This window comes from Vanessa atalanta, chromosome 6 (assembly GCF_905147765.1).
Source record: "Vanessa atalanta chromosome 6, ilVanAtal1.2, whole genome shotgun sequence".
In the NCBI taxonomy this organism is placed as follows: domain Eukaryota; kingdom Metazoa; phylum Arthropoda; class Insecta; order Lepidoptera; family Nymphalidae; genus Vanessa; species Vanessa atalanta.
Window position 1 is genome coordinate 5,771,624 of NC_061876.1, and position 16,164 is coordinate 5,787,787.

A 16,164-nucleotide genomic window follows, 5' to 3' on the forward strand; every position below is an offset into this window, starting at 1 on the left:
GTTATAACTGAAAATTCCTATTACTAAGGTGTTGAAAAGTATATAATATTTTTTTGATGTTACTCACCTTAGCCTCATTACTGACTGTAGGTTTGTTGGCAAACTGAACTTCAGTTGCCTTTAAAATTGTGTTTTCTTCTAGAATTGTAGCCTGGCTCTGGTTGTGTCCAAAGGGCTTTTTGCCATACAGACACTGATAGAAGATAACACCTACACTCCAAACATCCACCTTACTACTGATCTTTGGTGGGTTTTTGCCAACTACAAAACACTCTGGTGGCAAATACCTTGAAAACAAAACAAAATATGGATTATAATTATGCTATATACGCTTATAAAAGGTTAGATTTTATTTAAAAATAAAAAATATTCTATAGTTATCACATGTTTAGCAAAATAATTATATTATTTACTTACCAATAAGTGCCTGCACCTTGGCTGGTGAGATCCATGCCATGGTCAGGATTATAGTTCTCCTCATCCATGACCTTGGAAAGACCAAAATCTGTGATTTTGATCTCGCCGCAAACATTACCTTCCGTTAGCAAAATATTACCAGGCTTTAGGTCATAATGTATTACGGGCGGCTTAATCTCGTTCAGGTACTTAAGAGCTGACACTACTTGCATCACAATAGACCTCGCCTCGCGCTCTGGTATTGTCTTATGCTAAAATAGTTATACATGAACGTGTCAATAGATTTTATAACATTATATATCCATAATAATAAATTCACTTAAAAAATAAATACAAAAGTAAACTTTTTAATTTACCTGCTTGAGATAGAAATCGAGATCATGTCCATTGCAGTATTCGAGAACTGTACAAAACGAGTTTCCATCTATTTCAAACACATCATAAAGTTTAACAATCCGAGGGTGGTCTAGTGCCTTATGTATATTGTACTCCCGAAGTGCATGTCTGAAATTAATAGAAGGGGAATTAAATACATTTACAAAGAAATTGAAGTTAATTTCACCATACAAAAAACTGTCAAATAATCCACAAAAAAAGCTTGTAATTGCGACACTAAATTCAAACAAATTTAAAAGATGACAAAAAGCAATGCAACAAAATGCCCATCAAAACTAAAGACATTTATATTGCTTAAACAGGGCTGGTATACAGACTCACTTGATGTAGTTGGCCTTTTTGTCCTCTTTCCAGTCTTTGTTAAGCTGATGAACCTTGCAAGCAGTGTAACGTTGCTCCCGGAGGTCAAATGCTTTATGAACTTCACTAAATCCACCTTTGCCCAATAGCATTAGCAGCAAATATCTGGAAATATAACAGGTGCCACAGTTTATATAAAATATATATTTACTAGAAATACATATTTTATTTGTTCCACTTTCTATTGTCTCAAAGGATTGTGATAAAATTGACTCGCAAAATGACAATAAACCAAATTAGATATTGGCCAAAATTCAATTTTATTTGAAATATTTAATAAAACAAAACACAATTCACATAAACTGTACGAAAAAACAATTCTATGAAAATAAAACAATTACTTCGTGTCTTACCTATCAGAGAGCACAGGATGCTGTGAAAAACGGCTTTGGTCTTCATTATGTATCCGCTTTAATTCTCTAATGTGTAGATTTCTTTCCCTTTCTAATTTTTCCATTTCTAGCTGCAAATCTGTATCTTCTTTTTTTAAGGCACTTTGCCTTAACTACAAGGGATAATATTATATTAGTATATAATATGGTTTTATTATTTTAAAAACTATCTTGGTAACAATAAAAAACAATGCAGTAAAATTTATATGGTACAACTGACCATCTTTTCTTCATTATTACTCTTTATTCTTCATCTTATTATATTATATTTATAAGTAATAATTTTTCTCAGTTCGCGATAAGCCATCAAGAACCACGCGTGCTCGCTAACAATTGTACCATCAAATCATCTCATCTCTTTAGACAAAGATATTATAGATGTTTCATAGCACAAACAAGTTTATTATTTGGACGGAGATAGAAATAACTCGCACTCTATTTAGAATACGAGTTAGCATATTATAAGGAAACAGTTAAGTATAAACAAATTGTAAAATCTAAAATGACGTATTTAAAATTATATGAAATCATCATCCAGAATATGTTTGATTTTTCATTGGAAAATTTTAAAGTGTTCTGTTTAAGCTTAACTAACCTTTAATATCTCATCAGCCTCATAGTACTCTTGCCACGTCATACTGGGCAGCGGGTCGGGTTTGAGGAAGGTGGGTGCGTCCGTGCCGTTGTGCAGCGGTTGCGGCTGCGGCGTGGCAGGCGCAGATACGCTGGACGTACGCTTGCCTCGTCCGCCACCACCCTCGTTATTCGACGGCCGCTTCTTTGACAATAACTTTTTCTGCCTATCAATTTCCTCTTTTTCCGCTGTTATTTCTTCCTGCCGCCTTTAAAAAACAAATAGAAATTATTTGATTTGATGTTTAAAATAAAACTAACTATTTAATCAAAAGCAAATTATGCTTTGCATGCATTACTCTCAAAAGATAGTAAACATTTTATATTATAATTAAAGTTAACTTACCTTGTAAGTTCTTGAAATGCATATCCATCAGTCCAGTTTTCTTGAAAAGTAGCACCGACACGCTGTGTAACAAACTGTCCAAGCCTTAATCTATTTTGCATACATCTCTGTCGAGCTTCCTTTTTTTCAATAGTACTTTTCTCATTTAACAATTTCTTTACCACTTCTATACATTTGTTTATATGTGACTTATGCTGATCTATAACCTGAAATTAGAAAATTGGTATGAAATCATTTACATTTAATTTTATTAACTATTGTTACATGAGTCTATTTGATACCATACCTTGCTCTGCGCTTGAACTTGATGTTTTAACTCTTCATTACTTCTTGTTAATTCTTCTATTCTATTGTTTCTTACTTCTAAGTCAGATGAAGCTTGAGTTTCTAACTCTTGTATCCTCTGACATGTCAGTTCTGTTTGAATCTGCACCAAATATTTATTATTATTTAAATACTAGCTTCTCTCTGCGGTTTCACCCACATGAAAAGTTACTGCTTCTGTGGTTATAGACTGACATTATATTGACATTAGATTAACATTTAGGGGAATCATATGAGAGAAACATGTTGAAACAAACTGTCTTCAGATTTTCAAAGTATAGATATAATATGAAAAAAAAAAACATATTAATTGTAAAACTGCGTACCTGTTTTACAGAAGAGTGAGGTCGCTGTTGTGAGGCGGAACGTAAAAAGTCAGCTCCCGAAGGTAGTAATGATGAAGGTGACGGTGGGTACTACAAAATGAATTTGTTATTGAGTAAATTATAGAAATAATATTCAAAGGTTACATTCATAAAATTTTAAGATCATTCATTTAACCTTAAAACAATTTAAAAGTTCTTTAAGCTGACTAGTAGAGAACATTTCACTGTATATACAAATATCTCTCGTGATCCAATGGGACAGGATCAAATCCGACAAGACCAGAAACAAGTTCAATTCCAAGTTATGAATTAAGACCATTATGTTGAATCAGAGGCACAGGAGTGTAAGCACTGTTAACTTATGAACTCTGGTCTTCGACTTAAAAGTTACTTAAAGAAAAAACCTATTATATTTCCAGACCTGAGATTTTAACCAAGGAAGTCATCATTTTTAACCTGCCATCTGACCACTCGACCAAAAATGCAATTAAATTACATGCAATATGTTGTTTATTAATTGTCAATTACTAAAAACAGTTTTTAGTTATTTAATTCTGTAGTATAATACTAAATAAACTAAGTGATTCACTTTTTCACATATAATATTAATTTTATTACCATAGGATAGTTAGCGCCCTGAGGTGAAGGTGACTTAGCTCCAGCATGCCGAACAGGACTGGATGAGGGGTGCTTAGAAAAATATTCCCGAATATTTTTATCTGATGAATTGTGCCTCTGTTTACCACCACCTCCTCCACCACCGCCTACACCTTCTTCCCCTGAGAAAACATATAATTAAGGTTCATACAAATTCTATTATTCATAATAATATTCTATTATTTATAGAAATCAAAACTAAAATAAATTGCAATTAAGATATTAACTTGTCCATTATTCTTTAGACTGTATGCAGTTTGTTCATAATGTTTTATAAATTTATTATAATACATACATAGATAAATTGCATCTTTTTTATCTATCTTATCACAAATCATTACATTACCTTTTCGTTTCCTCTTTCTTTCTGGCATTGCTATAGTAGGTGTGGCACCACTCGGTGGCACAAGAGCACTGCCGGGGACTGCATTTGAACCTCGCATAGCTGCAGATTTTTCAGGAGTCAAGGCATCCACTTCTTTGTCACTATGCGAAGACCCTGAAAGGATGAGCCACAAATTGATTCATTTATAAGGACTATTATTTGAGAAAACATTAAAATGTGCTTTAATTTATACATCACATTTTATTATTTTGTAAGTAATTAACATATAAATTTACCTACACATTAAAACTTAGGGCATAAAAGAAAATCTACTGGTCACAAGCTCAGTGTTCAGGGAAATAAACATTAACTCACTTTTCGACAAAGAGCTGAGCAGACCGATGTGGTTCACGTTAGTTCCACTTTTATAGTCATGCATTGTGTCACGCAATAGTTTTGGATCACAGAAGAAATAATTACACTTTCACAGTTCCTATCCGGCATTATACACAAAAAGTTGACGTCACAATCCTTTTTTCGATGGCAGTTATCCATAGAAGTTTTAGTCCTCAAAGTTCGTAAATAAGATTAGCCTCCAGAGAATTTGTGAGCGTGTAGTGGCAAACACTAACTTCACTGATCACATCACAAGGTTAAACTGCACTTCTACCACTTGTACACACTTTACCTGTGCTCATATTGGAGTCCTGATTATGTAGTGGCTGCCCCGTGTTGACAGTAGTTTGTGGTGCCATCTGAATTTGTGACCCAGCTGACATCTGTAAAGAAAGATGGCGTCTTTACATATGACTCGCCCAGTTTATTTCTGTTTTCACGTACAGTACGGGCATTTAGAAACACAATTAACACTACTCACAGATTATTTACACATTAATAAGATCATTTTTGATAATTTTCTTAAATTTTCGCTTCAATAGTCCGTATAACCTAACTTGTTTGACAAGTCGTAAACGCCAGTCGTCGGCTTGCGACAATCGGATACGCATCCGCGGGGAGCGTTGAAGCGGGGGGCTGGAGAATGGAGATCGTCACGAAGTTCGCTTCGAATGTAATAATAATAACGACGGGCGAGGCGCCATTTTACAAGGATACAAGGCCAGAAGCATTGTTAATCCAATAAAACATAACACTGATATGGACATAAATTGAAAGTTTTATATAAATGTATCTCCGCAAGTTTGGCGTGATCGCTGTAGATCGCAATAGAATTTAGAACGGCAGGTCAACAGCCTATAATTGCATTCTAGGAAATCGCAATATTTTTTTTAAATACCTAGTTAACGAAAGTAAACAATAAACTAGTTTTGGCTCGATATACAGAAGATAAATAGGTAGATATGGAATTCGCACAATAATGAGGGTAAAGGTTTAGCAAGTATTTGGAAACGAAGAATATGTAATGAAAATATACAAAATCAGTCGGAATGAAATCGACTTGACCGATTATTCCCGCAACGAGGTGCGGTGGCAACGGCGGGTGGCGGGCGGAGTGCCACCGACCTGCGGCGAACGAGTACGTGATATCGGCGCTCGTGCCCCACAACAAACTGCTTACTGGACGTGTTACGTAGGCGTCTGTGCCGCGATGTACCAACATAAACACAGATATGAAGGTAGGTACGTACATAGTACGTACCTAAATGTACATAGGTATGCTGTATGCGGCCAAGCTCTACGCGCGATAAACGTTTAACGTAACAAACATTGTAAATAATTATTGAGATAAATAATCTTTACTTATAATTGGTACTTTCAGTATATTTTTTTTGCTATCCTAATAGTATAGGAAAATTAAGATATCCCATACTTTAAAATCAAAGAATTTATAGATATAGAATGAAAAAATAAGAATAACAGCTATTATGGTAATTTGCACACCCAACTATGTAGTCACTTGTTATGTTACGTTCCATCATATTTTTTCTTATCAACAATAGATATAGCTCTTATTATAACCACGTCTCGAATTACAATAGGTACTCATTTTTCACCTGCCTAGGGAAAAAAATGTGATTCACCAAAATCAGGTAGGAGTAAAATTTCTTTTGAATGGTAAACAGTTTTTCAAAAGATTTTTTTAAGGATAACGGTTTGTTAAAATATTTTTTATCGGAATTTGTTTGTGACAATATACATATTCCACAAAACGTAAATAAAATAACAACATCAAGTTTTCGTGCGATAATAGTACGATCAAATATAGTGTTGCTAAATCAAAAGAATGTTAGGAAATGCTTGAGCTAAATTCAATCAGTGTCTTTGTTCTATTGTTCTTTATGTTACTGGAAAGACTCAAGATAACGCATATTACGGCTATTATATTATGTCTCATTAAATTAAATTTAATTTACAAAATACCTACTCGTTGAGGTCTAGTCATAAAACCTATTAATATAATTAATTGCTATAATATGAACAATTACAAACTTGCAACGTCAACCAATAACAGTCATTTTGCAAATAAACATTAATTATTGCAACCTTATAGCTATGTAAACAGACATACCTATTCGAAGATACGATTCAATTACAGTTACAAAGTTACAATTAAATTATAATTGAAAATCGAACCCGAGATCGTCTACGATAGAACACGTGAACAAACTGAAGATGGCAAAGGATAACGTCGTGGGGAAATCTGCTCGTGTCGGATGAAATTCTGACATATGTAGCACCAATCAAAAATTGTAGATTGAATTGTTTTTAATCGATTATTAAGAAAGGTAAATCGTTATGGTATCGTTATTTTAATATGTCTTTTACCAGTTAAAGGCATAGGACATTAATAATACAAATACCAAAAACTTTTTTTTTTCTAGTTTTCGATAACCAACTTTGGTGCTAAGAATCTCTGCTCTAACTAAATAAACAAAAAAGGTAACCAATTCGAAGAAATGTACTTTTTTAATTTGCAACATTTAAAATTATATATAAATATATGATATAAATAGTTAACTAATTAGCCACTTTTAAGCTACGAGTAATATGAATTATTGACTTAAACATTTCTGACGTTCTACATTTTTTTAAATATAGTTTTTATTTTGTCTGGTCGTCATAATTTGAATAAATTTATAATATATTTTTGGCTTACTGATACGTTTCACGTTATCTTCGCAAAAATGCAAACAGCTAATTTTATTAGTCGTTATATAAAGTAACATTACGTAACATTTTATTGTAAACAATACATACACCGCTTCAGTTGGCTACGTTAAATTTTCAAATGTAAAATAGATTTTTATTTAATTCGTTACCACCAAATTGTAATATATTATCTAATAATTCGAAGTAGTTATCGAAAACAATATATAAACTAAATAACAATCGCATAAAAACAACTAGTGAGTTTAGGATACAGCGTATCAAAACGGTGAAAACATATCATACGGGCATATTAGTATTATCATCGTAACGTTGCCGCTCTGCACTCCCTCCGGTGCCTCCTGCCCCCGCCTCTTCAATTCAAAGCAACCCACCTCCTTACTGAGCTAACAACTGAGCAATATTTAAGCGAATGCAACGCATTTCGACTGAATCAAATTAACGATAAGAATAATAATGTATCACGTGATGTCGATATGAGTTAGAATATCGACGTCTCATTTTCTGGCAAGGCTAACTGACGTACATATCAGATAACAAGCGTTAGAATCAATCAATTCCCAAACAAATTAATAACTATGCTGTTAAAAGGCACGTTTTTTTTTTCTACCATTAATAAATTGTATAAAAACCAGGATTCATTTTTAATTTTTAATCATTTACGTAAACACAACTCTTCCGTACAACAGAATTTTCACATCACAATAACTCAAGTTTCAAGGCTTTATACTGTATGTTTACGTTGTATTATATTTTATGAGACATACTTTATTACGTCAATGCAGTCAAATAGAAAATCGCCGCTGTGAGAGTTCGTTGCAAACTGGCTGAACTACTTATAATGTACCAATATTTCTCATGTAGGAGCTGTAGCCGTAAATAATTACTGCGCATATAAAAATCGGTGAAAATATCAGCAATCACTTAAGGTCAATTTGTCTAAAGAATGTCAGCATAATTTTTAATAGTTGCAGACGGGCAATTATCCTAGGAGCTTTAAACAAATTACTTTTACGTTTTCGAGATGTTAAAGGTTACGACTAAGGCGTGTGACCAATACAGAATATATTTCCGTTGGTTGATATTTGTTTGGGCAAAGGAGCGCTAGACGCGTAATTACTGTAGGTACTCGATGAAAACATTTACCTGTTATGATATGTAAAAGAAAGGTATCATAACTTAAAAACTTGAATATCTAACAGTCGCGAACTTCATGCGGGTAATAAATAATCAGCAACACAAGTACTATTGTATACTACGTCGCGTAATCATTTTGTTAATGTCTAAGCCGTCGAATGATTTACCTCGTAGAACTTATTGTCGTGTCTATATTTAGCACACCTAGCACCAGGCGAATGGAAAGTTAGCGAGCTGGCAACAATATTTACGTACGTCGAAGTATAATATAATATATGTCCACGTAGCATATACATACTTCGAGCAATCGCATAATTAATGAATGATAGATTACATTGACATCGAATTCTTTGAAGGAAAGGCGTAATATGTTTATAATAGAAATGCATAAAGGTCATATAACTAATACATATTTTTTGTATGTAACTTGTTATAACGTTGATATCAAATAGTACAAATCATGAAAAATATTCTTTTTATCTCCCATAAATGACAAACAAATTTTTTAAGTTGTAATTAAGTCTATAATGCGTGATACGTTGTATGTATATTGATAATCTAAGATGATTGTTATATCATATATTACGCAATTGTATCAATATTGATGCCGCAAAAGCCTAAAACTACATTGTAATAATTCTTAATTAATTAATTCTGCGAAGGTGTTAGTAATAATGTAAAACTTAAAACAAAAATGAAATATAAAAAAAATATTTGGTCAAGGTCAGTAAAACGAGACCCGTTTGATCGTTTTATAAAATAGCAAGATTGTTAGGGGCGTGTGCATAAACTGCGCCGCAGGAAACTGCGTCTCGATGTTGAAGACAATCAATACTCAGTCACATCTCTGTCCCGCATTCATTGTGGAAGCGCAGTTCCACGGACCCCGAAATCCCCTCTTCCGGTGCGGTATTCAGCCGCGTGCTGTTTAACCCAATTTTCTAGTGCGAGGGGTGTGCAGGGCCCGAGGTGAGAGCGGGCGAGGGAGGGCAGAGCGCAATACCAGCCACAAGTGTGCAACGCCAACGAGGCGCCACGAGATTCGAATCCGACCCTGCACTATTGATTATTTATTGTGCTGGCATTCTATGCACTAAGTTCTCGTGTTAACGTTTTCTGACGGTCTCTATTTTATTTTTTGCTAAAATCGTCTCACATGTCTAAGTTAATATAAATCGATAATTGATAACTAATTCTAAAAAACGTGACGTTAATTACACAATTTTATTTTAAATATTTATGTAATTAATGTAAGAAGCTAAGTCCACATATTTCGCAAACACAAATTATAAAAAAAACTGTTGTTATAGATGTTTATCCAAACAAGAATCTATTTACCATTTTGGTAATGACGTAACTCTACTATTTTACGTAAAATTTAAAATTAAGTTTCAATGCAATCTAAATGAAATGAAAGTAAATCAAATGAGAAGAAACGCTAATAAGAAAAGATTACCAGCTTTAGAAACTAAGGAAGTTCGACAGAGGGATAACCTCTACATGTGCGGCAGTCACAAACTCGTGCTAGTTTTAAATTATGAATGACATTAGGTAATCTACTATTTATTTAATAAAATTGTTTCTACTACAAAGTACGTCCAATCTTTGTTACTTAATTTCAAAAACAGCAAAACTATGGAATATTACTATAGTTTGATTATGCATTATAAGCAGTCTACCAAAATGAAGTAATTAAAAAAGCCTATATTGTTATTTATTACTGGAAGACGATTAAATATACCTCTATATATATATATATATGTATTTTCTTTGGTGTTGAATACAAGTCGACTCGACAAAGCAAGTCAAGCGAGCGTAGCGAGCATGCGCGGCGCTCCATTCACAACAAATGACGTGTCGCCTTGGGGCGAACCGGCTGGCTAATGCGCTCTACTTATCGTATGTTTTTACTACAATTGCAATAAGTAAAACTAAGGTATTTGCATTATAAATTTAATTTAACTGTGGTAATAAATAATATCATGTATGTCTCATTCTAAGTATTTGTATATTGTTATAAGAACCGGCGTTTCAAGCCGGCCGGTGCGGCGCAGTGGGTCAGGCGAGGCGGTACGGGCGGACCTTGCAATGTCGCGGCGTGACGCTCAGCTGACGCATGACAGACCGCCCGCCCACCTCCGCTAGCCCCGCGGCGCGCGTTCATTGCCTCCGCGGCAGTCTGTACGAGCGGACGTTTCGTATGCAATGTACGTGACGAAAACATTAAATGTAAATAATTACGATTTTACTTTCGAAAACACGTCTAATGATGTCAGCGATATATACTGCTGATAAATTGAATATCCAATTTTCATAATTTGTGCCTCGTGCCTGAATAGTGAAATGTATACCAATTGTTAGTGAGTGCGATTTAGATCAATTATGCTGGAGTGCGGTGACGATCGGTGCGAAAGGTCGGGTTGTGTAAAAATAACTGCGGAACCGGGCGGCTAAGCGGTGGAATGAGGTTTGGCGGCACATTGTAGCCGAGGCGGGGCGAGGCCGAATGCGCCATATTATAATTTCCCTTCGTGTTGAATGTGCAAACCGACCAACTGAACGTTGTTTTACGCCTACCTATTTTTCTGTGTTTGCTTTTAAACGCCTACAGAAATCAAATATAAACTTCGGTTTCAGATTAACGTAATGTGTAACAACACCCAACATGCTATGTAATTTGATATATGTATTAAAAAACTGCAATGACATGTATAGAAAATATACATAGTAAATCATTGACAATAAAAGTGGAAAAAATAATGTTTACTATTTACATAAAAAAAAAAACAAAAATCAGTAGGCGTTGTTTACCAAAACAACGTGTGTAATAAAAATATATTTGAATGTTGCATGGGTAGGGGTAGTTGGTTGGTGATAGACAGACGCGGGGCGCGGTGCAGTGTCGGTGACCCCGCGGCCCCGAGCCTAAGCCGCTTGCTATGCTCATCGAGGCCGTCCGCAAAACCGCCGACATATTCTAGCTCTCTTGCACCCGTAAATATCTACATTCTACACTTTAGTTGTCACTCTCGCCAACATTGTCCCCATGTTAGGTCGACATGTTTTCGATTTCTTATCGTTACGTTCAGTAACATGTTCATTTTGTATAAAAATGATAAGATAAATACGATAGCAATTAAATAACGTTGCGAAAACTAGTTTAATATAAGTACCTAATTACTAGAGTCGACACTACCTATTTACATTTGAATGAATAACCTAAATAGTAAAAATAAAATTTTACCGTTTTATAGATCCAGTTAAATCGATAAATCAATATTATTATCGGTCGTCGCACGAACCCAATAAAACCATCAAGGTGACTGGCGCCACGCAGTAAGTGTAGCACAGATACAATAATCTAAATTTAGCGTATGCCATCATGCAATAGATAGTCATACAATGCGAGCGGCGGCTAAAGCGATATGTGATAATAATATTACAGGCGTACGTTTCAATGTAAAACCAAAAAATGGCCAAACTCACCGTCCTGAACTCGGTGACTCGCTGGGTTTCTACTAGTATCGCCCCTGCGCTCACCTGCAAGCACGCGATCAATGCGCTCATGTAAACCATGCGTTTAGAAACCCCTCTGTACTTTTAGAGCGATTTATAATTAGAACTGTTTTGTATTACAATATTCTGAACAGCGTTCCGCATACGTGTCAGTTTTATTACATACGTACTTGAATGGTTAATGTAATGGTTAATGTTATGGTTGTCATTTTTTAAATTAATTTCATTACAAGTTCGATGCTAAATTTATTGCATTTGAATAATGCAAAGAGTCGTACAGAGCAATGTTCTAAATGTATTACGTAGCCACTTTGCGCTCTGATTCCGCGCAGTCAGGCAGTGAGAGCACCAATCTGTTTGTAGGTTGATAAGTCACAAACGTACATTTACCGGCAAACTATTTATGTCCGTCCGCCATCTTGTTGTCGAATGACGAAATGGTAGTCTCATACCTACGACGCTCATTATAATAGACCGAGAACGGTACGCCATAACTACCGATATAGGTGTAGTACATACATTGCGATAAAAAAAAATTTTAGAAAAGTGGGTCGACTTCAAATAATTGCAAATGTTGGTTACTCACATATAATAATTCCGATGAACGATTAAGGGGCTTATTTGTTAAAAAGCGATCATCTGAATAACCCATAAAGCAAAACAACGTATAAAACCAATGCCCTGGCGCGGCAAAATGACGCGTCAATAGGTCCACGGAGGGGAACAGAAGAGAAGTGCGGGAAGGGGGGACGGACGGAGGCGAGACACATAATGGAATTACATATCTACATCACTTACTTGCCCGAGACCACAATATATGTGTATAAGCTATCTCTCTATATATATATATATGTATATATCTAATATAAGCGGTGCGACACAGCACAATGATCTGCCGGGGCGAGTAAGCGCAACAGCGGGTCAGGTAGCTAAGTTAAACCGAAGCCGCCGTATTATCAGAAATCACGTGATATCAAAACTGAGATATCTCCAATCATTTACAGTGACATTAAAACCAATTTTATATTTTCAGTTAGTTTATAGATTAAGACAAATTATCATAACAAATCATTAATTAATATGATAGCCGCTAAATCATAAATGAATGCAGGAATTATTAAACAAAGAAGTAATAATATATTGAACGGCAATTTAATGACATCATATCGAATATAAGTTGTTCGGGCCTGTTTCTTTCCATAATTGTAGCGATGCGGCCATTTTCTTTTGTACACGTAAGCGTGAGCTTGTGTGCTGACGTAGCCCAGTGATACATAGCAACGTCTCCGCGTTACCGATAAACTGAACTAACAACCTAACTGAGCCGCACAGAAATCCGAGACCCGAGAGAACAAAAGAATCGATACAATAACATTATTGCAACCGTCCTCTCCGAAGACTAATAGTAAATGCAATGATATATATATAATTTTTAATTATCTACCTTTAAATCTAATCTTTATTTTGTCCTCAAGATATATAGCGTGCGATAATTACTCGCGAAAACGATATTAAAATACATTTTGATATTAAATACAAAAAATAATAAAATTAGAAAAAAAAGGAAATAGGCTAAAAGGTCGCTAGGTTGAAGAAAAGGTCGATGTCTTATTGTTAACGATTATTGTAATATAAAAGTATTGGGAATAAAATTGATGCTGACCTTGGCGCCCAGAAAGCGAGCTTCCAGCAACTCCTGCTTGCGAGGGTCCAGCGCCGCCTGGAAATGCTCCATCTTGACGCCAGCGCCTAACAACAACACATCATGAGTACACAATAATAGGCACTGGATAATGTGTTAGAGGTTATGTTTTCGGTTCTAATAAAATGCATAAATTTCTAGAATTTTTCAGATATTTTCTATACATGTTTATGCATCCTAAGGCCAATATGTATTAAGTTTTGCTATTAATAATTACTATTAACAAAACCTTTTAAATAATGTATTAATTTTACTTCATTATTTTCTTTTTCTCTTTTTGACGATTTAGAAAACCATGAACGATAAAAAGAACCACATAAAAATACCACGCATTTTAATGCCAAGCCACAAAGGGCCGCCAGTGTTTCTGCTGTGGAAAAATATGTACTACAGTACTATAAATAGCTTTAAAATATTCCTGACAACTCATATTTATCGTTTAGCATAGACAATACGATACAGTAACGGTAATCGCTTGGAACATGTATCGACAAGTATCATCAGAAAGACCTATTCAATCGACCGAAATAACTTCTATAACCACCACGCCAATATATATATATATATATATAATATTTAATTTTAATGACAGAAATAAAGTATATTATAATCGTATATATATTGTATTATGATTAATATTTGTTGTATGTTTATGTTTATGTATGTTTATTTTCGATATCTACACACCTATTTTTTCTCATTAGCTTTGTCAATAATATCAAAAAGATTCTATGTAGATTTGCAAAAAAATTAACGTCGGCTATCTGTCACCCACGTTTTTAAATAAAAAAAAATGCCATTTAATTGCAATTCAAGAGGCAGAACCTAGAATTGATTTTATCATTTGACATTGTCATGAATACAAGCTGTTTATAAACTTTACCTTTTTTAAATTAAATAAGCTGACAAAAACCTGTGAATACTTTCCATTTATATTTATACCATACCGCATACCGAGCATACAATAGTATATAATTATATTTATTTTAGTTTATTAATTATTATCAATCACCGCTGATCAACTGGGTTATAAGTTTAGTTAACAAAAAAAATTATCTGTCGAACCATTAAATATAAATAAAACAGCGGACAGGCGAAAACAAAATAATATAAAACCGGTAAAAAGTTTCGCGTTAACTATTTCAATACTCATCTTTATTAAAATCTATAATCGGTACGTTAATCAATTAAAATCTACGCTGTATACATGTCACATCATATATTAAAAGAATTATTATTAAAATTACAAGCATTAAAAATATTTCAACTACAATTAGAGATATTATATATATATAATAAACAATCTTACAAATCACAATAATTTTATTGATTTGCGATGCTAAGCATTCAATGCAAGATGATATTACTCGTATGTTTTAATGAAATGGATAGAAAAAAACTTCAAATATTTGTTGTATATGTTTCAAGGTCGCAGATATGAGTTATCGCATCGTTAGTAGACAATAATAAGATAATATCCAAATTAGCTACTTTGAATTCGTATTCGTTTAAAACTTACAAACTTTGAGTAGTAAAATATAATTTGATTCGAGAATGTACATAAGACACGAACATTCTCAACTCAAATCAAATTAAGTAAAATTTCAATGTAAAGGCAATCTGCATAAATTACACTTTATATTGAAATATAAAATTTACCGCAAGGTACGAGGAATTGACGACAGTAAGTGTAATTATGTAATTAATAATTATATATAATCAACAATTAATTATTTATAGCTTTAGTATTTCAACAAATTTAAGTAATTAATTGTCTGTGTAGTCGTCTGTATAATATATTACTTCGAATATTTTAGAAAAATCTGTCAAACGTTTATAGCAATGCGCATAACGTCACACTAATATATTATTTACTGATCTAGTGTCCTCTAGGTTCTGAAATAAAGTTTATGAAATGAATTAATGATGTACACAAACAATATTTATTGGATATTTATGACCATCGTGTTTATTTTTAAAAATATAAGACTTATGAACTGTACTACAAAATAAATATATTATTTAAGATTATTCATTGTTGTTAATAAGAATAAAAACAAAATATTCAAACATTTAAAGAAATGCATTTACGTTTGTGATATGTGTATGACTTGACTATTTATTGGCTTTCCTGAAGACCCTGAAGCATCCATATATGGAGCAGAAGCACAAGGTGTGTGTTCAGCCATAAAGAATTTCGGCATGCTTTATATATGCATGTTCTAAAGTGCCTTATTAAACTTTTCAATATCCAAATCGTTATTTTATTCAACTTCTGAATCGTGTTAGTAAATATTTATCAATGAATTCTAATAGGTAATAGTACCGAAAGTCACAAGTTACTTTTTAGATACAATTTTTAATTTAGTAAGTATCATTTTTCAATATAAAAATCTTAATATTTAACTTTAACTACAAACTAAAAAAGAAAAAAAACAATTTAACATTGTTTAAAACAAGTTGATATAACATATAATAGCTTTTTAAATGTTTAGTAAATATTGTTG

General features: G+C 33.6%; 1 protein-coding gene across 10 annotated transcripts in view; it reads right to left on the minus strand.

Moving 5' to 3' along the window:
• The window catches only part of LOC125064847 (serine/threonine-protein kinase tousled-like 2), a 33,584-nt gene that overhangs the window by 1,084 nt on the left and 16,336 nt on the right, over positions 1–16,164 (minus strand). For 3 of the 10 annotated variants that reach the window (XM_047672123.1, XM_047672120.1, XM_047672119.1), the window contains 14 exons: positions 13,619–13,704; positions 11,926–11,979; positions 4,865–4,955; positions 4,198–4,350; positions 3,813–3,973; positions 3,195–3,284; positions 2,831–2,971; positions 2,545–2,750; positions 2,161–2,407; positions 1,527–1,678; positions 1,135–1,278; positions 774–921; positions 418–668; positions 68–287 (listed from right to left, as the gene is read on the minus strand). In XM_047672123.1, the coding sequence (XP_047528079.1) occupies positions 68–287; positions 418–668; positions 774–921; positions 1,135–1,278; positions 1,527–1,678; positions 2,161–2,407; positions 2,545–2,750; positions 2,831–2,971; positions 3,195–3,284; positions 3,813–3,973; positions 4,198–4,350; positions 4,865–4,955; positions 11,926–11,979; positions 13,619–13,704 (2,144 nt within the window). The other 7 variants (XM_047672124.1, XM_047672121.1, XM_047672122.1 and 4 more) reach the window with 6 other exon arrangements.